Source organism: Phyllobates terribilis, unplaced genomic scaffold (assembly GCF_046119375.1).
Source record: "Phyllobates terribilis strain yellow unplaced genomic scaffold, ASM4611937v1 Scaffold_1__5_contigs__length_1240528914, whole genome shotgun sequence".
Classification (NCBI taxonomy): Eukaryota; Metazoa; Chordata; class Amphibia; order Anura; family Dendrobatidae; genus Phyllobates; species Phyllobates terribilis.
The window spans coordinates 295,749,410-295,769,042 of NW_027362761.1; the positions used below are offsets into that span (position 1 = coordinate 295,749,410).

General features: G+C 41.4%; 1 protein-coding gene across 6 annotated transcripts in view; it reads left to right on the forward strand.

The window, feature by feature from the left end:
- Window positions 1-2,144: 2,144 nt before the first annotated feature.
- Window positions 2,145-19,633, forward strand: part of LRRC74B (leucine rich repeat containing 74B) — a 137,194-nt gene continuing 119,705 nt past the window's right edge. For 5 of the 6 annotated variants that reach the window (XM_073673247.1, XM_073673260.1, XM_073673267.1 and 2 more), the window contains exons 1-4: window positions 2,145-2,534; window positions 4,183-4,363; window positions 15,588-15,730; window positions 15,854-15,986. In XM_073673247.1, coding sequence (XP_073529348.1) covers window positions 2,367-2,534; window positions 4,183-4,363; window positions 15,588-15,730; window positions 15,854-15,986 — 625 coding nt within the window. In that variant the 5' untranslated portion in view covers window positions 2,145-2,366. The remainder of the gene's footprint in view (window positions 2,535-4,182; window positions 4,364-15,587; window positions 15,731-15,853; window positions 15,987-19,633) is intronic. The other variant, XM_073673282.1, reaches the window with a different exon arrangement.

Here is a 19,633-nt window from a genome sequence, read left to right on the forward strand (position 1 = left end):
TATATTGCAATCCGACTAGTTCCCTGGATCAATGTCTAAACACATAATCTAGTGCTCATAGCCTGTAATATTATATGCACTTTTGTAGTGAATCAACCACTACAACATCATATGGCTTTGAGTTCTATAATCTCACTGCTATTACAGTAAAGAATCTGCATTTATGATTATCATTATTAAACCATGCATGTCAAACTCTGTCCCGTGGGCCAAATCTGGCCTGCAGCATGATTATATTTGGCCTATGACACCAAAACCGCCACCCCTATGTGGGGCCCATTATTCTGTATGGAGGACTATGTCGGGACTATTATACTGTATACTGGTTGGCCCGCAGCTTTGTCCATATTTTTCATTTTGACCCTCTTTGTTTGAGTTTGACATCCCTGCTCTAGATGTAGAGGATGCCCCCTTGTTACCATTGCCAGGCCTAGGTGTTTAGTTACAAGAATAAGAGGGGATGCTATTATGGAAATGCAGTGAAAAATTTTCCTAAATTCCCTTGACAAATTGGTTCTGATCCAGTTACTTTTGGGCTGCACACACAATATCTGCTATATATCTATAGATTTATTATAAAGTGGATTTCACCACTTCTAATGGCGCAAGTGAAATCATTGTCAGGGTGGAGTATTAGATTTAAAGGATTTGTCCTATGCTCAGGAGTACTCGGCTTCCTGCTTTCCAGCACACGGTGCGCTCCTGATGATTGACAGTTTGGTCTAGTGCATACATGTCAAACTGTGGCCCGAAGGGTGGTAACGGTATATTTGGTCCGCGACACGAGAACTATCAACCCTATGTGGGTCACATTATTCTGTTTGGAGGACTGTGTGGGTCACATTATTCTGTTTGGAGGACTGTGTGGGGCCCATTATACTGTATGGAGGACTGTGTGGGGCCCATTTTACTGTATGGAGGACTGTGCGGGGCCAATTATACTGTATGGAGGACTGTGTGGGGCCAATTATACTGTATGGAGGACTGTGTGGGGCCAATTATACTGTATGGAGGACTGTGTGGGGCCCATTATACTGTATGGAGGACTGTGTGGGGGCCATTATACTGTATGAAGGACTGTGTGGGGGGCCCATTATACTGTATGGAGGACTGTGGGGGGCCCATTATACTGTATGGGGGACCCATTATACTGTATGGAGGACTGTGTGGGGCCAATTTTACTGTATGGAGGACTGTGTGGGGCCAATTATACTGTATGGAGGACTGTGTTGGGCCCATTATACTGTATGAAGGACTGTGTGGGCCCATTATACTGTATGGAGGACTGTGTGGGGCCCATTATACTGTATGGAGGACTATGTGGGGCCCATTATACTGTATGGAGGACTGTGGGGGGCCCATTATACTGTATGGAGGACTAGGGGGGCCCATTATACTGTATACTGGTTGGCCCACGACTTTATCCAAGTTTTTCATTTTGGCCCACTGTTTGAGTTTGACATTCCCTGCTCTAGTGGCATCATCGTGCTGCTGGTCTGAACTGTGTGATATCCTATGGTGTAAGCCGCAGCATCATCACGTACCTTTAGTGCATGGGGCACTAAAGGTAGCCAGGTCAGCATTCTGGCCTGTTTCAGAACGATGATTATAAGCTGTACAGCAAAGTGCTTTTAAGTGCAAGCTCCTGACCACTGCTTATAAATTTGCAGAGGTGGCTGGTACCTGGGCAATGAGCAGTAAACTATAAAATTAAAAATCGCTCCCTTTTTGAGAACAAAGAAGATTTTTAATAAAAAGTAAATCAGTTGCATGTTTTTATAATCACTCTGCAATTTTACTGATTTAAGACTTTCACCTCCTCAGCGATAGCAGTTTTCTATATTACATTTTCAAGCATAGGATGAGGATTTTGAAGCTGATTTTCAGTGTGGATAAATCTGCAAACAAATATGCCGCATATGATCATGACTTATAGTGATTATTTATGTTTTCTGTATATTGTGCTGTTGTGGATGAGGAAAGCAGAGAGAAGCTGTTCAGTGTGAGAAGCTGTGGATCAAGCACTGCTCAGCAATCACCATCTCTATGGTAACAGTACAACAAAGCCAGAGTCTAGCAGTCCCGCCTGTAACCTCTGATTGGCTGAGTCCTCTATTCTCCTGCTCTAATTGGTCATCGGGATTGTCAGCCTGAAAAAAAGTAACCTAGCAAGTTTATGTATAGTGACAGTCAACAGAAATCTGAGCAGACCCTGCCTGCCAGACGTTTTATTCAGCATTTAGCTGCACATTCTTATTTTTGGGGAAATATGTCAAGGAGTCAAGATTTAATCCTTTTTGGATAAACATTTAAAGGCATAATAATAAGACTAATATTGTGACTTATAAACCAGTGCTTGTAGTAACATGGTGCTAGGCAAGAGGTTTTCTAAGGACATGAGTCCAATGCTTCCTTCTGTGGAAGAAGCAAAGGATGCCGAAGAGGAAGAAGTCAGCCATTCTTTAGGAGGAATTCCCAGCAGACCACCCAGCAGACCTCTGTCACACCTGAGCCGAGGAAGCGTCAGCAATAAAGTAAGTTATTTATATGTGTATAGAAGACGGTATATAGAGCTGAAGATCTGTCATAATACACGATGAAACCTCGCCATATGTATGTTTGTATGTTCAATGGGTTGCCATGGTAAGGCCCTTAATGCTGCCATATTGGTGCTCCTAGTCCATGGCTGGATTTCATGGGAGATCGGTAATTTATTATATAGTACAAGCGATCAAAAAGAAAAAGTTTATAAAAAATAAAAGGGTAAATCACCCTCCCTTTTTCCAGTTTAAAAATTGAAGTAAAGAATAAGCATATTTGGTATCAGAGTCCGTAAAAAGTCCAATCTATGAAAATCAGGAAAAAGCAAGGAGAGATCCAGCATATACAATGATTAAGGACCATAAGGTCTGAAACGCGTCGGTATATCATATCCCATCATGGGGTTTGTGACTTTTTGTGCATATGTTTTTTTTAAAAATATTTTTTCAATAAAGGATTATTGATTTTAAAGAAGACTTCTGGATGCTGGATCTCTCCTTGCTTTTTCCTGACTATTTCCCGGAGCACTGCCGGCTGTTCCGTGCACCTGATGTCTGAGTACAACGGAAAAAAAATGTGCTAAAACGATTGCTAGCTATGTGAAAAACAAGTCCTTACCCAGGTCAATGAGCAGGCACATGAAAGTAAAATTCTGAAAATTGTAAAGTTTTTCAGAGAAAGTTCTCGGGGATTTTTTGTTTGTTTTTTGTTTTTTTGCATTGCTGTGTTCGTACTGACTTGGACAGTAATGTTGCCAGTCCATTTTTGCGGCAAACTGAACACCATAAAACAAAAACAAATAACAAACTGCTGAGATGATCTTTCACCATATTATTGCATGATATTAATGGGAACCTGTCACCAGGAAAACACTATTAACCTGTAGGTATGGGGCTAATCTGCAGGTTAATGGCGTTACTAACCTGCCCAGCACCTGCACTTACCTGAACACTGCGAGGAGAAAATGAACTTTATTCCCCCCGACAGTGTTCGGATTTCAGTCAGCGCTTTGTGTATAGAGAGCAGCAGCACTGGCTCAGCTTTGGGGCCGGCTGGCAGTCAGTGCTGGGGGGTGCAGTTACAGCAGTCGTTCTGTATACTCAGAGCGGTGACTCAACCCGCGCCGCCCCCGTGACTGAAACCGGAACGCTGCAAGGGTAATAAAGTCCCCCCCCCCCCCCCCCCCCAGCAGTGCTAAGATAAGTGTGGGCGCCAGGCAGGTTAATCACGCCATTAACCTGCAGATTAACCCCACATACACAGGTTAATGTTGTTTTTTCTGGTGACGGGTTCTCTTTAAAGATTATATAGCCTCCTTGTGCCGCAGCGTAGGCTCTGTGCACATAGTTATCCAATAAAAGGTATCATTTTAATATCATAGCTAAGTTAGGAGTGAAAAGATTCAAAAGCTACTAGGTTTCTGGCAGGCTTGTTACAAACCAGGTTTATATAAAAGTAAAAAGTCCCTGCTTTCCCATATCTAGGTAAGGATGAGTGCCATGCACATGAGATGTTCCATTAACCTGTTTGGTAGCAGCACTGTCCTATCCGCTGGGATTGAGCAGGGCTCATCAGCCGTGGCCATTGCTGTACTATACACTCCTTTCATGTTATAAACCAGAACTATTGGGTCTTTTTTAGATTGTACCAAGATCAGAGAGAGCAAGGTTCATGACTGAAGAAGATGTGAAGCAGGAAACTAATAAGGATATACCCACAGAAGAAGACCAAGAACAGACAGTACCAGCTAAACTCCAAGAAGACACTAGCAAAGCTGAAGATACTAGACCTGAAGACTGGGACACAGATTTAGAAATTAAAGGTTTGTTCCTAGACCTGGATATCTGAATTAAAATAGTAATCACATTCCAGCACACGTTATCTGTAAGAGCTGGGTGGCACATGAAACATCTGACCTTTTGTTAGATCTGGTCAAAGCTTCAAAAGAGATGGGAGATTCCAAAGAATTCTGGCTCAGTTTTTGTTGTAAACTGATATTTACTGTATACCTTGCATCAGATATTTTTAGGTTTTTCAGACTACTTTTGCACCTCACTAGACAGTTTTAAAAAAAATCTCTAGAAAATGAACATTACTAAAACCACACCAACCCGAAGATTTGAGTCAGACTGGTTGCTAGGGATAAGTTGCCTGATAATTTATTTCAATAGCCTGTGGTTGTTGGGCAGTTTATAGAGGATAAAAAGTCTACACACCCCTGTTAAATTGCCAGGTTTTATGTAAAAAAAATAATAATTTCAAGACTTGTTTTACCTTTAATGTCACCCATAATTTGTACAAATCCATTGAGAAATAAACTGAAATAATTTTAAGAGTTAAAATAAAAATAACAATACTAAAATAATGTGGTTGCATAAGTGTGAGCACCCTCTTATAATTGGGGATGTGATTGTGTTCAGAATTAGCCAATCACATTTAAGTTTATTATGAATAGCAGTCAGTACAAAACTGCCATCATTTACAGTACTACTAATTAACCCCTTTTCCTGACATTTTCTTAGATGCATTTACAGCAAAGGCCATGGTCCGTAAACTGCTTACAACACAGCAAAGGGATCTCATTGTTGAAAGTAATCAGTCAGGAGAAGGGTAACATTTTTTCCAATGCATTAGATATACCATGTAACACTGTGAAGATGGTCATCAAGAAGTGGCTTAACTTTGGCACAATAGTGACATTACCTAGAACTGGACGGACAAAAAATTGATGAAAAGACTAGAAGAAAATTGGTCCAGGAGGCTGCGAAGAGGCCTACAGCAACATTAAACTTTTTTTTTTTTTTTTACAAAAATCTGGCATTTTAACACGGGCATGTAGACTTTTATATCACCTGTATACCTAAAAACTATATTGTCAGACATGAGTCAATCAGATCAAAACTGGATTGTCAATGTGTTGATAGCAGAGATGGAAATAAGTAGCTTGTCAGCCATTACACTGTTCCATTATAGATCTCAGTTTGCAGTAATTACCCTTTCCCAATGTAGGACGTAAGTACATCCTCAATTAGGGTCTCTCATGGTTCTAATACCCTGATTGCTCCCATAAAGTAATAATGCCCTTTAATTGCCCACTTAAAAATTACATTATTCCTCAAGTTCTCCTGAAAAGTAATAATGTTCCCTGAATGTTCTCTTAACAATAGTTCCCTACATAGATTAAATATCCTATTATGCAGTACCTCAGTCATTTCCGCTATACAGAACCCCATCCTGAGCTGGGGCTTAATGATCGCATTTGCAGGGGATGCGATTGGTCATGGCGTGCTGAAGGGCTCAATGGTGGCCAACTCTGTTTTCAGCTGGATGTGCATTTGACAAAAACACTTCCAGTTGAAAACTATTCCAGAGCAGAGTGTCACTGGCTTCCCACGCCACAATACCTGTTCATTCCAGTGGCCTGTTAGAGGCCAGCAGCAGCAGATGATGTCAGGCCATCGCAAGCGGTGCAATGATGCCACAGCATTGCGCCACTTGCATCGGACGATGGAGAAGGTAGAAGCAGCTGCTCATTGTCGGAGAAGGGACAGGTGAGATAAATCTTTTTACTATTCAACCCCGGTAGATAATGGCTGTGACTCACAGCCAGCACCTGCCTCTAACAGCTGCGGCATTAACAGTGCACCAGCATTGGGGAGCGTCGTTGCATACACCCATCAGCACCCCCATGACGCGATCGTAGGGCGCTTATGGCTTACTATGACACCTGAGGGTGTGTCGAAGAACTAGGTGCCTGTCATCGCAGAGCGGCTTTGAAACCCAGCCTGTGAATGGGCTTCAAAGGAGACCTTGATTTTAATATATGCAGCAATACTGTGGAATTGCTGTATATAGCACACGCAATCAGTCGATCGCAGGTTCAAGTCCACAAAGGGGAATAATAAATAGAGCAAATAGTAAAAAAAAAAAAAAAAAAAAAAAAAAAAATTAAAGATAAAAAATACACATGTGGTATTTTCTCATCCAGAAAATTCCGATCTAGCAAAATATAAAAATAATTAACCCAACTGGTAACCACATTAACCCCTTTACCACCGTGGGTTTTTGGGCTTTCATTTTTTGCTCCCCTTCTTCCCAGAGCCATAACTTTTTTACTTTTCCGTCAATATGGCCATGTGAGGGCTTCTTTTTTGCAGGACGAGTTGTACTTTTAACCGTCACCATTGGTTTTACCCTATTGTGTACTGTAAAACGGGAAAAAAATTCCAAGTGCGGTGAAATTGCAAAAAAGTGCAATTCCACAATTTTTTTTTTTTTACCATGTTCACTAAATGCAAAAACTGACCTGCCATTATGATTCTCCATATCCTTATGATTTCGTAGATACCAAACATGTAAAGGTTCTTTTTTATTTAAGTGGTAAAAAAAAAAAGAATTGCGCCATTTTTCGTGATCTGGGGCTGGGTGAGGGCTTATTTTTTGCGCGATGGCTGACGTTTTTATTGATACCATTTTGGTGTAGATACGATGTTTTGATCGCCCGTTATTGCATTTTTATGCCAAAAAAAGTAATTCTCTGGCGTTCTGTTTTTTTTCTCGTTACGCTGTTTACCAGATTAACTATTTTTTTATATTGATCCTGCAATTCTGAATTCGGCGATACCAAGCGTGTATTTTTGATTGGTTTTTAATTTTTTTATTTTGAATGGGGCGAAAGAAGGGTGATTTGAACTTTTTTTTTTGTAAAATTTTTTAAAAACACTGTTTTTTTACTTTTCACATTCTCCATGGGAGACTAGACGCTGCGATCTTCTGATCGCTGTTGTTACACATAGCAGGGCTTCAGCCTTGCTATGTGTAGCAGAAATGCTCACCTGCTATGAACGTCGGCCACTGGACGGCGCTCATAGCAGATCGACTATAACAACCACAGGGGTCTCCTGCAGACCCTGGCATGCCAACTCATCGGCGACCCGCGATCATGTCACGGGCACGCTGATGGGCGGGTCTTATGATGCGCGTCATGCGTTGCCATGTCGATTGCCGCTGTTGGAGTTTGACAGTGGCATTCAACATGTTAACAGCCGCGAGTGGATCGCGATTCCAACAATGGCTGTTAGGAGCACATGTCAGCTGATCAGATCAGCTGTCATGTGCCCGAAAAGGTGCTGGCTCATAGCCAGAGCCCGCATCAAACAGGGGTAGGCAACCTTGGACGTACCTATACGTCCAAAGTCATAAAAGGGTTAAACAGAAAAAAATTAAAAATGCCAATATTGCATTATTTTTGGTCACAGCAATACCGCAAAAAAAATGCAGTAAGAAGCGATCAAAATGGCATATCCCAAAATGGTAGCAATAAAAACGTCTCACCCCCCAAAAAATTAAGACTTCACGCACTTCCAGGGACCGAAAGATGGCAACACAATCAAAATAATTTTTTTATTTTACACATTTCTGATTTTTTATTTCAACAAAAAAATAATATAAATAACAAGTCAAGTTTGGTATCGCCATAATCGTACTGATCCAGGTCATTCTTACCACATAAGGTAGGCTGTAAAAGCAGTTTCCAAAAAATAATGTCAGAATTGCAAGTTTTTTTTCTCAATTTCACCGCGCTTTGAATTTTTTTCCCATTTTCCAGTACACAATGTGGTAAAATGAATTGAAATTCAAAAGTACAAGTCGTCCTGCAAAAAACATGACCTCATGTGGAGAGAAAAATAAAAAAGTTACAGCTCTTGGACAAAGTGGAGAAAAAAAAACAAAGCCCAAAGATGGAAACTGGTCTTGTCGGGAAGAGGTTGATCGGCATGTAAAGAGCACCAGAAAGGGGAATGTTATGCTATAAAGGGGAAACTGGGGGGAGGGGGGAAGGGGGCATTAGATTGTATGGTAACCAGAATGTTGGACATTAGTACTGTACGCGGACCAAAGTGGGGGACATTATACTGTATGGGAGCCACAGAGGGAGACATTATACTTTATGGTAGACATTACACTTTATGGGAGTCATTATACTGTATAGGGGCCACAGAGGGGAACATTACACTGTATCGGGACCAAGATGGGATATCCTACTTTATGGGGGCCATCGAGGTAGAAAGTATAGTGTATCGGGGACATTATTATTATTATATTAGGGCCAGAATGGGGGACATTATACTGTGTAGGAACCAGAATGCGGGATATAATTACTATATTTGGGCAGGAATGGGCGATATATTATTATATTAGGGTTAGAATGAGGAACATTATACTATATGGTGGTCAATATTACTGTATGGGGTGAAAAAAGGGTGATATTACTGCATGGGGACACAAGGTGGAATTTATTTAATATTCCTCATTGTGATTCCATAAACTGACAATACCCCCTCGAGGCCTAATACATTATTAATTTTTGGGGCCAAAATTGTTGACATTTCCACTGTATCGAAACCGAAAAGGTGGACGTTATAACTTTTAAGGGGTCAGAAAAGGTGTACATGACTACTTAATGGGTGCAATTGAGTATGGGCACATAACTAATGTATTTCTGTATTTCAGCACAAAGACATTACTACTGTATGTGGGTACAATGGGGTACTTTACTATTTTACGGAGGTCACAAAAGAAAACATGTGCATTAATATTGTATGAGGACCATAGAGAGAGACATTTCTCTATTGTAATATATTTATTTTTGGGAAATATTGTGTGGAAAACAAAAGGGAGGTATTGTTACTGTGCAGGGCACCACGATGGCACTATAGAACTTTTCTTCTTCCTCTGCAGTGCATAAGTGGGGGAGGAGGTGGGAGTGGTGGGATGCTGTAGAACCATTAGCCATAGATGTCATGTATTACATTCTGCTGACACAAGTCCTTACTTGAAAAAGCCATAGCGATCTGTGCTGTCTAAAGACGAAAAGCGAAAATAAATTACTTCAATTGGAGACATCACTGGTAAGTCATTGAATTTACCTATACTCTGCCACTACACTATATATTATCTACAGATCTCCTGTGTAGAACTGTCACTGGTGATAATATTATTAGTACTATGGTTTTTGTTAATATTCAGTATAGTGCCATTACTATCTGGTGCTAATATGTGATCTGGTCATGGGGTGGCACTAGTTGTCTCCTGTATGTATTACTGGTATATTGGTCGTGCTATAATGAATTGTGCCGGGTATAGTGATAATTTGTTCTCTCTGCTGTCAATAACATTATTTACATTAAAGATTAAATACTTGAAAGTTTAAGCCCTCTCTGTCCTGTGACATACCATTATGGCAGAGATATAGTAAAGATGGTTCTCCAGTGAAATAAAGTTATCACCTATCTACAAGATAGATGCTAACTTATTGATTGGCGAGGGTCCTACTATTGGGACTTATATCGATTCACAGAGCAATGAACTTTCATCCCCCTTAGATTGCTCGACTGCTGCTCCATTCATTCCTTGTGTGACTGCCAAGTGCTGCTCTTCATCCTGGATAAAAGTTTCCCGTTCTTCCAATCCAGTGGAGTGGTAATAACTTGTTTTTACCATTGAACCACTTTAATGCAATCCACCGTACTTGTACATCCCAGTGTGGGCACAGTAGATGTGCAGGAGCCATCTTATAGTCAACACTCCACTCTAACAAGGATAACGCCTATCAGGTGTAGCTGTAGATTGAACCCTTAGAGTCAATTCTACCTATATGCCCCAGGCACCCCAGTCTGACACTGTCTTCGTGTACAGCTTATCCACAGTCTCTCACCTGTCCTCGTCTCATTGGTCTCTGCACAAGCTTTTCTTCCCACAGTAATAATCCCTGTTCTGCACTTCAGCAACCCCACTCTTCTGCATCATCAACAAGGTACATGTCACAATTCCACCTCTCATGGTGTCCATGGATGCTGTGAGTGACAGCTCAGTTGCCCTATAGAATTAGGGGCATGCTAGGCTGTCATTATTGGGAGTGACGGCTCAGCTGCCCAATATGGCCGGGCCTGTGGAATTTCCTCCAAGTGTCACCCGTTCATGGTGATTACTTGGCTATTTAGCTGGCTGGCAATGGACAGACCATTGTCAGGCGTAACCTTGCTCAGTCGTGTGTTGCTCTGTGCTCTGATATTCTGATCTTTGTTGCCAGACCGCAGATTTGCCTTTTTGACTACTCTCTCGTATCACCTCTTTTGTCTTTGATGTACTCTGACCTTCGTTGCCTGACCCCGGACTTTGCGTTTGACTATTTGTCTTTGACGTACTTTCCTGGCATTCGACCTCAGACACCTTGACTTCCCCACCTCACAGCTTGTCCTTGAGAAGTGACTCAGCGTCACATTACAACTGGCTATTACATTTTTTCTTTTTTGCCAGTATGGATCCAGTTCACATGTTTTGTGATCAGTTGACGAATCTGACACAAATGATTCAGGATCTGGCTAAAGAATACTGGAATCTTGAATCGTTGCAGTTGCAGAGTCCGGTATCTAGTTTGAAAACTTCCTTTACCTCTCCGCTGCCGGCTGTGACTGTGATGTACAGTATGTACCCTCAGACGTGCAGTTGGTCTCTCCCAAACCTTTTTGTGGCCCTTCCTGAAAAAAATTCTTGAAAGAAAAAACAGTTTAGGGTTTTCAGGGGGATCTTTAAGTTATTTTTACTCTGTGACCTCAGTCTTCAGGGGATGAGTCCCAGTAGATAGGAATAATTATGTCCCTCTTGCAAAAAGCCCCTCAGACTTGGGTGTTTTCTTCTCTCCCCCCAAGCCCACGAACGGGTTTCTTTCAACGCCTTCTTTGACATTTTAGGTGTAATTTATGATGAACCTGACAGAATCCAGGTCACGGAGGCTAAGGTCATGAATTTGACACAGGCTCTTCATGCTCCCTCTTGTTCTTTGGTGGAGGCCATGACCCATGCCATATCAATGGACTGCAGAATTTGTGAGAAGCAGGGTGCTTTTTATATTCCCCCCCCCCAGCATGTCCATTTACCTGAGGTGAAGCCGATGGAGGGTGGAGCCACCAGTTCTGCTGTGGAAAGGAAATGTTGGCACCATCTAGGACTCTCTCTACTGTGGTGTCGCTGCACATTTGCTAAAGAACTGCCCAGCTCGTCCTCAAGCAAGCAAATCGTCGGGAAATGCATAGGTATGGGTGATTGATGAGGAGGTCACCCAGACTTCCAGGTACCTTTTTATCTCCTCTGAAAAAGTACTGCTATCCTTCAAGAATCAGATGTTATCAGCATTTGCTTTCATTGACTGACTGAGGGTCTGCCGCTAATTTTATTGATTCTGGGCTGGTTTTGGAATTAGGATTAGGGACAGTTAGTTTGGACAGACCCATTCAAATTTTTGCCATTGACAAGACACCGTTACTTCAGAATTGGGACAAAGGGGGAACTCTTTCACGTACCAAGTGGGAGCACTTTACTCTAAATCCATCTTCTGTTTTATTTTGGATAATTTGAATGCTGGGTTGGTACTGGGACTTCCATGGCTCCTTATTCACAATCCTGTTATTGATTGGTGTCAGAAGAAAATTAAGTGAAGCCCTAATTTTCATAAGAAATGTTTAAGTTGGTACAAATATGCTCTGCTCGTCTGGAGGGTCTGCCGGGGTACCTGAAAGACTTTGGAGATGTGTTTTAGGAAAAAGAGGCAGACATGGTACCTACTGTATGTGCGATAAATCTGGTCCCTAATGCCAAATTACCTAAAGCTCGCCTTTACCATTTGTCTGGGCCTGAACATACCACCATGAAAAACTATGTGAACGAAACAAACTATGATATTGGGAACCGTGAGTTACTCGCCGTTAAGTTAGCTATTGAGGAATGGAGATGTTTTTTGTAGGGAGCAGTTCATCAAGTCACTGTGGTCACTGATCATAAGAATTTAGCTTACATTGAATCAGCTAACCGGTTCAATTTCTCTATCACGTTCCGGCCGGGGTCCAAGATTGTGAAGACTGATACATTATCATGCAGTCTTGATTCAGTTTCTCCTCCAGAACCTCTATCCTCTATTGTTCCTCAGGGTATTGTAGTTTCTATGATATTCTCAGAGTTGGAAACGGAGATTTGTAAAGTCCAGTCATTGGCTCCTTCTGCTACTCCAGGGTCCAAATTATTTGTACCTGTGTACCTAAGATTGCGTCTGTTGCAGGAGTTTCATAATTCCGTCTTGAGTGGTCATCCTGGGATCACATACATGGTGGCCATGTATAAGATTTTGTTTCCACTTGGGAAGTTTTTGCACCTGCTAATGTGTGGCCGGGGAATTGGCTCTATTGCAATTCCAGAAAGACTGTGGACTCATCTGTCCATGGATTTCATCATGGATTTGCCTCTCTCTGGTGGGAAAACTGTTATTTGGGGGGTGGTTGACTGATTCAGTAAACGGGCTCATTTTGTTCCTTTGTCAGGGTTACGTAATGCTGAGACACTCTCCAGGTTGATTATTTTTCATGTTGTGAGATTGCATGGAATTCCTCTTAACGTGTCTGATAGGGGAGTGCAATTTATCTCCAAATTCTGGAGTGCCTTTTGTAGTAAACTGGGGATTGACTTCTCATTTTTCTCTGCCTACCACCCTGAAACCAACGGTCAAGCAGAAAAGACAAATCAATAATCATATATAGTCCTGGCAGACTGCTTAGGTCATGTAATCTCCCACCGAAACGGAGTGAATGATTTCTAAAGGCCACATAGACATTTATTAATTTATTTTACTTGATTATATAGCGCCATTCCACAGCATTTTACATATGTCATCACTGTCACCATTGAGGTTCACAATCTAAATTCCCTATCAGTATGTCTTTGAGGTGTGGGAGGAAACCGGAGAACCCCAAGGAAACTTGTGCAGACACGGGGAGAACATACAAACTATTCGCAGCTGAGTGGGATTTGAAAGGCGTATGCTGCCATTAGGCCAACGTTGGGTGAAACTGCCAATATTCTCAGGCTCAACCAACAGTCTCATGTGTGGGGGACCCCCGACTTTCTCTTGATAGATGATTTCAGGGAGATAATGATGCTGCATGTCCAATTTCAGACTGCCAATTCTTTTGTTCTCTAAGATATCTGGCAGCTGCTTTCTCACAGAGAACACAGGAGTTCTTGTGTATTGAGAAGTCAGGAGAGATAGCTGTCAGCCAACAGCTATTTAATGTGTGTGGGGGGCTTAACTGTGCAACAGCTTAGGGGCTCTCTGCATGAAAATAAAGCAGGTGCAGGTGTGTGCTCCAAATCCAGTCGGGACACAATAAGGAACATCAAAGCTACAAACCTATGCATTCATTTCATATTGGAATGAAATGATAGGTACTTTTTATTTCAGGTACGTATCTCATGTACATTCATAGACAAAACACAAGTTATTAATAGCAGTGATGATAAGACCGCATCAAGCTTACTTACCACGTGGATGCACAAATGCCAAAACGTGGGATGATCTCTTTTCCCAAGCAAATCCAAGTAAAAGCAGGTGGTGTTAGCATCCAATAATAACAAGTGTTTCAGTCCAATTCTACATCTGGGTCAGTAATCATTGTCTGATCTGTAGTAAGGGATGGAATTATAATGGAGACTATAGGAAATTAGAGCATGCATCCTATTGTTTAGTTGTGCCATGTATAATTATGTAGTTCCATGAACTTCGCGACTCAAATTTACTGAATTATTGACACAGCGTTTTAAAAGATTAAAGTAATGCATTTTTGGGGTTAGATCTGCAATTGGGTCATCAAAGTAACGAAAGCATCTGCATTTTGTGAAGTAAAATACTATTATGTACTACACCTCATCATTCATGTACAAGAGAAGGAACATTAAGGGGCCCATTCATTACAGTGTTTAAACCAGAATTTTGACATAAAACACCATAATAAGTCTCAATATTTTTGCTCAACTCAGAACTTTTGATGTTTTCTCACCAGTTCCAGACAGCTATGCCAATATGGCGAAGCATGAGAGGGTAGGGGGTACGCTCGCCCATCAAAAACTTGAAAATTTACACCACCTTTGTGGTGTAACTTTCATCAGAAATATACTCCAGTCCCTGACTCAAGTACATCTCCAAAGGAGGCACATGGCACTTGTAAGATGCACCTAATTCATTAAGTGGTGTGCTCATCTTAATGTATTATGCACATCTCACTAATTCAGCCCCATTCATTAGGACTTGCGTGTAGAATGCCAGTCATAATGAATCAGGACCTATGTTCCCAGACTGAAAACCACAGAGACCTGTTGTATTCTCACTTTAAGGGTACGCTCACACTGCTCTATATTCTCTTATGCGAGAGAATCAGGCCGATTATGCTAATGACACTCAGCTCAAACTCTGTCAGAGTTTGAGCTGAGTGTCCTCTTACTGTTATCCGATTCTCTCATGCGAGCACAGGTGCAGAGAAGATGGAGCACAAGATTTCTCCATCTTCTCCATTGTGTGCGTTTACATTGGAGTGCATTCGGTTATCATCCGAGTGCAGTCTGATGTTTCACACGCACCTATAGACTTGTATGGATGCGTGTGATCTGATTATGGCATGAGAAAAAAATTGCAGATTTGCACTTACCCATAGTAAAACATTGGGCCGAGTGCGATCTGATAAAACATCGCATAGCACTTGGCCATGTTATACACAAGTGTGAGTGAGCCCTAAGCATCTTTTATTTTTGTTACAAATTTTTTTAGAATGATAGATTTATCTTGTTTCATTTGTGTATTTACATTTAAGATCCTCAAAAACTGCAGACAGAATAACTGCAGACAAGTGCACAGCACAGCAGACAGGAGCGCTAGGCTCAGCAGACAGGAGCGCACAGCGTACAGACAGATTGGAGTTTGGATTCAATAGAAAGCGTTGGCTTTGTAGCCTATTGAAACTCCACTGCACTCTGCGTTTGTGCTCAGACAGGAGTTGTGTACTTTTCAGGGGTCTTCTCAGAGATTTGTGGGGTTCTCAGGATCTGGATCTCCATTGATTTGCAGTTCCTGCCAAATATGAAAAATCATAATCAGAGTTTAGTTACTCTTTAATAATGAATCATCATTATATACCCATTTAAATTAACATAATTTACATCTGCAGAAGTCAAACATTCGTATGATCCCTCTGGTAAAGCAAGATATCTATCAGCCTGCCAGCTATTTGGTGTAGTTCCAGTTTCATTCTTCATACGTCATATGGGGGACTCAGAGCTGATAATGAGACATCACGGGCTCGGTGCACAGGTATGAACTATTAATGAAAATGCTAAGTTGTAAGGCTAGTGCGCGGGCATCAAATACTATTGTTTTAGTTTGTTAGTTTAATGTGAAAAGATAACAATAAAATAATCTGCTGTGTTATTCCAGGGTTCTAAAGCAATTGCCCTTTCTTTGGTGACCAACACTTCAATTGTGAATTTAAACCTCAGTGATAACTGTCTCGAAGGAGAAGGGGGAGCTGCAATTGCAGATATGTTAAAGGAAAACTGTTATATTTCAGGTTTGTATGAAAGTATTATCATTTAATATAGTCATTTCATATAATGAAGGTTATATGTGTGTATTTACATATATACACATTGAGGAAAAAACAGGCTTATACAGTATGTTTGAATGATATTGATATATATATACAGTACAGACCAAAAGTTTGGACACACCTTCTCATTTAAAGATTTTTCTGTATTTTCATGACTATGAAAATTGTACATTCACACTGAAGGCATCAAAACTATGAATTAACACATGTGGAATTATATACTTAACAAAAAAGTGTGAAACAACTGAAAATAGGTCTTATATTCTAGGTTCTTCAAAGTAGCCACCTTTTACTTTGATGACTGCTGTGCACACTCTTGGCATTCTCTTGATGAGCTTCAAGAGGTAGTCACCGGAAATGGACTTCCAACAATCTTGAAGGAGTTCCCAGAGATGCTTAGTACTTGTTGGCCCTTTTGCCTTCACTCTGCGGTCCAGCTCACCCCAAACCATCTTGATTGGGTTCAGGTCTGGTGACTGTGGAGGCCAGGTCATCTGGCGTAGCACCCCATCACTCTCCTCCTGGAGGTGTGTTTGGAGTCATTGTCCTGTTGAAAAATAAATGATGGTCCAACTAAACACAAACCGGATGGAATAGCATGCCGCTGCAAGATGCTGTGGTAGCCATGCTGGTTCAGTATGCCTTAAATTTTGAATAAATCCCCAACAGTGTCACCAGCAAAGCACCCCCACACCATCACACCTCCTCCTCCATGCTTCACGGTGGGAACCAGGCATGTAGAGTCCATCCGTTCACCTTTTCTGCGTCGCACAAAGACACGGTGGTTGGAACCAAAGATCTCAAATTTCTACTCATCAGACCAAAGCACAGATTTCCACTGATGTAATGTCCATTCCTTGTGTTCTTTAGCCCAAACAAGTCTCTTCTGCTTGTTGCCTGTCCTTAGCAGTGGTTTCCTAGCAGCTATTTTACCATGAAGGCCTGCTGCACAAAGTCTCCTCTTAACAGTTGTTGAAGAGATGTGTCTGCTGCTAGAACTCTGTGTGGCATTGACCTGGTCTCTAATCTGAGCTGCTGTTAACCTGAGATTTCTGAGGCTGGTGACTCGGATAAACTTATCCTCAGAAGCAGAGGTGACTCTTGGTCTTCCTTTCCTAGGGCGGTCCTCATGTGAGCCAGTTTCTTTGTAGCGCTTGATGGTTTTTGCAACTGTACATGGGGACACTTTCAAAGTTTGCCCAATTTTTCGGACTGACTGACCTTCATTTCTTAAAGTAATGATGGCCACTCGTTTTTCTTTGCTTAGCTGCTTTTTTCTTGCCATAATGCAAATTCTAAGTCTATTCAGTAGGACTATCAGCTGTGTATCCACCTGACTTCTGCACAACACAACTGATGGTCCCAACCCCATTTATAAGGCAAGAAATCCCACTTATTAAACCTGACAGGGCACACCTGTGAAGTGAAAACCATTTCCGGTGACTAGAGATGAGCGTTGTTCTACTCGAACTGTTCGCCAATCTCAAATTCGAGCTGTTTTGGGCGGTGTTCGAGCCGGTCGGCGAACACGAACAATTTGAGAAAAATTCGGCTGTTCGAGGTTATGTTCGATAACTGTTCGTGCACCAAAATCATAACTGGATTTTTTCTCAGTAATGATGAAAATTAATGTTAATACGCAGTTTGAGTGTACAGCGGGGCGGGGGGAGGGGCAGGGGATGGATCTCTGCAGGAACAATGAAGATCTCCATTTTTTTTTCTCTTTCCCGCATTTGCAGTGGGGAGGTGCAATCTGTCAGCCTATCAGCAGCGCACACACGGAGCGAAGTGCTTTTTTTCACACAAGCAAGGGCATGTGTGATTGGCAGTGTATGTCACATGTCCTTGCTCTATAAGACCAAGCCATTTTCCCCGTCGCCACCATTTTCTCACTGCTGCAGCTGCGTGTTAGACGGCACCGCTGTTGCTGTGTGCGCTATACCTTGTTAATTTCAAGCCAATTTTCGCACAAATATACAGATAGCTTGGGAGTAGGGAATAGTTGTGATTGCAGTCCTTTTAAGGACTAGGTTACAGCATTTCCTACGACTTTTATCAGGCGGGTCTGTGCTCTTAAATAGATAGATTGTGGGAGTAAAGACTAATTGTAATTGGAGTCCTTTTCAGGACTAGGTTACATCAGTTCCTATCAGTTTTTGCCAGGCAGGTCTGTGCCAGTGCTGTGCAAGTTTTTTTCACAGCATTTGGCTGAATCTAGCAAAGCTAATCCTTTTTGGCCTATTGCAGAGTGTGTTAGTCAGTGGAGTAGCCTATCTGTGTTGCAAGATATACCACCTGTGTATAGAATACCAATTTTTTTACTGCACCTAGTGAAGTAAAATCTTTTGGGCATAGCATCATTCTATTAGTCCATCTATACTGACCTCCATCAGGTTGCAAACTGAATATAATTTTTTTCTGCATCTAGCTCTGAAAAAATATTTGGGCTTCTAGCAGTGTGTGGGACTTGGTCTATTAGTCCATCTATACTGACCTCCATCAGGTTGCAAATTAAAAATAATTTTTTTCTTCATTTAGCTCTGAAAAAATATTTGGGCTTCTAGCAGTGTGTGGGACTTGTTCTATTAGTCCTTCTATACTGACCTCCAGCAGGTTGCAAATTGAATATAATTTTTTTCTGCATCTAGCTCTGAAAAAATATTTGGGCTTCTAGCGGTGTGTGGGACTTGGTCTATTAGTCCATCTATACTGACCTCCATCAGGTTGCAAATTAAAAATAATTTTTTTCTGCATCTAGCTCTGAAAAAATATTTGGGCTTCTAGCGGTGTGTGGGACTTGGTCTATTAGTCCATCTATACTGACCTCCATCAGGTTGCAAATTAAAAATAATTTTTTTCTGCATCTAGCTCTGAAAAAATATTTGGGCTTCTAGCAGTGTGTGGGACTTGGTCTATTAGTCCATCTATACTGACCTCCATCAGGTTGCAAATTAAAAATAATTTTTTTCTTCATTTAGCTCTGAAAAAATATTTGGGCTTCTAGCAGTGTGTGGGACTTGTTCTATTAGTCCTTCTATACTGACCTCCAGCAGGTTGCAAATTGAATATAATTTTTTTCTGCATCTAGCTCTGAAAAAATATTTGGGCTTCTAGCGGTGTGTGGGACTTGGTCTATTAGTCCATCTATACTGACCTCCATCAGGTTGCAAATTAAAAATAATTTTTTTCTGCATCTAGCTCTGAAAAAATATTTGGGCTTCTAGCGGTGTGTGGGACTTGGTCTATTAGTCCATCTATACTGACCTCCATCAGGTTGCAAATTAAAAATAATTTTTTTCTGCATCTAGCTCTGAAAAAATATTTGGGCTTCTAGCAGTGTGTGGGACTTGGTCTATTAGTCCATCTATACTGACCTCCATCAGGTTGCAAATTGAATAAAAAAAATTTCTGCATCTAGCTCTGAAAAAATATTTGGGCTTCTAGCGGTGTGTGGGACTTGGTCTATTAGTCCATCTATACTGACCTCCATCAGGTTGCAAATTAAAAATAATTTTTTTCTGCATCTAACCCAGCCAATAGTTTTGGCCTAATACCACAGTTTGGCCACTCAGCTCTGCTCGGTTACCATCCATTGTTTTTTTGTGCAA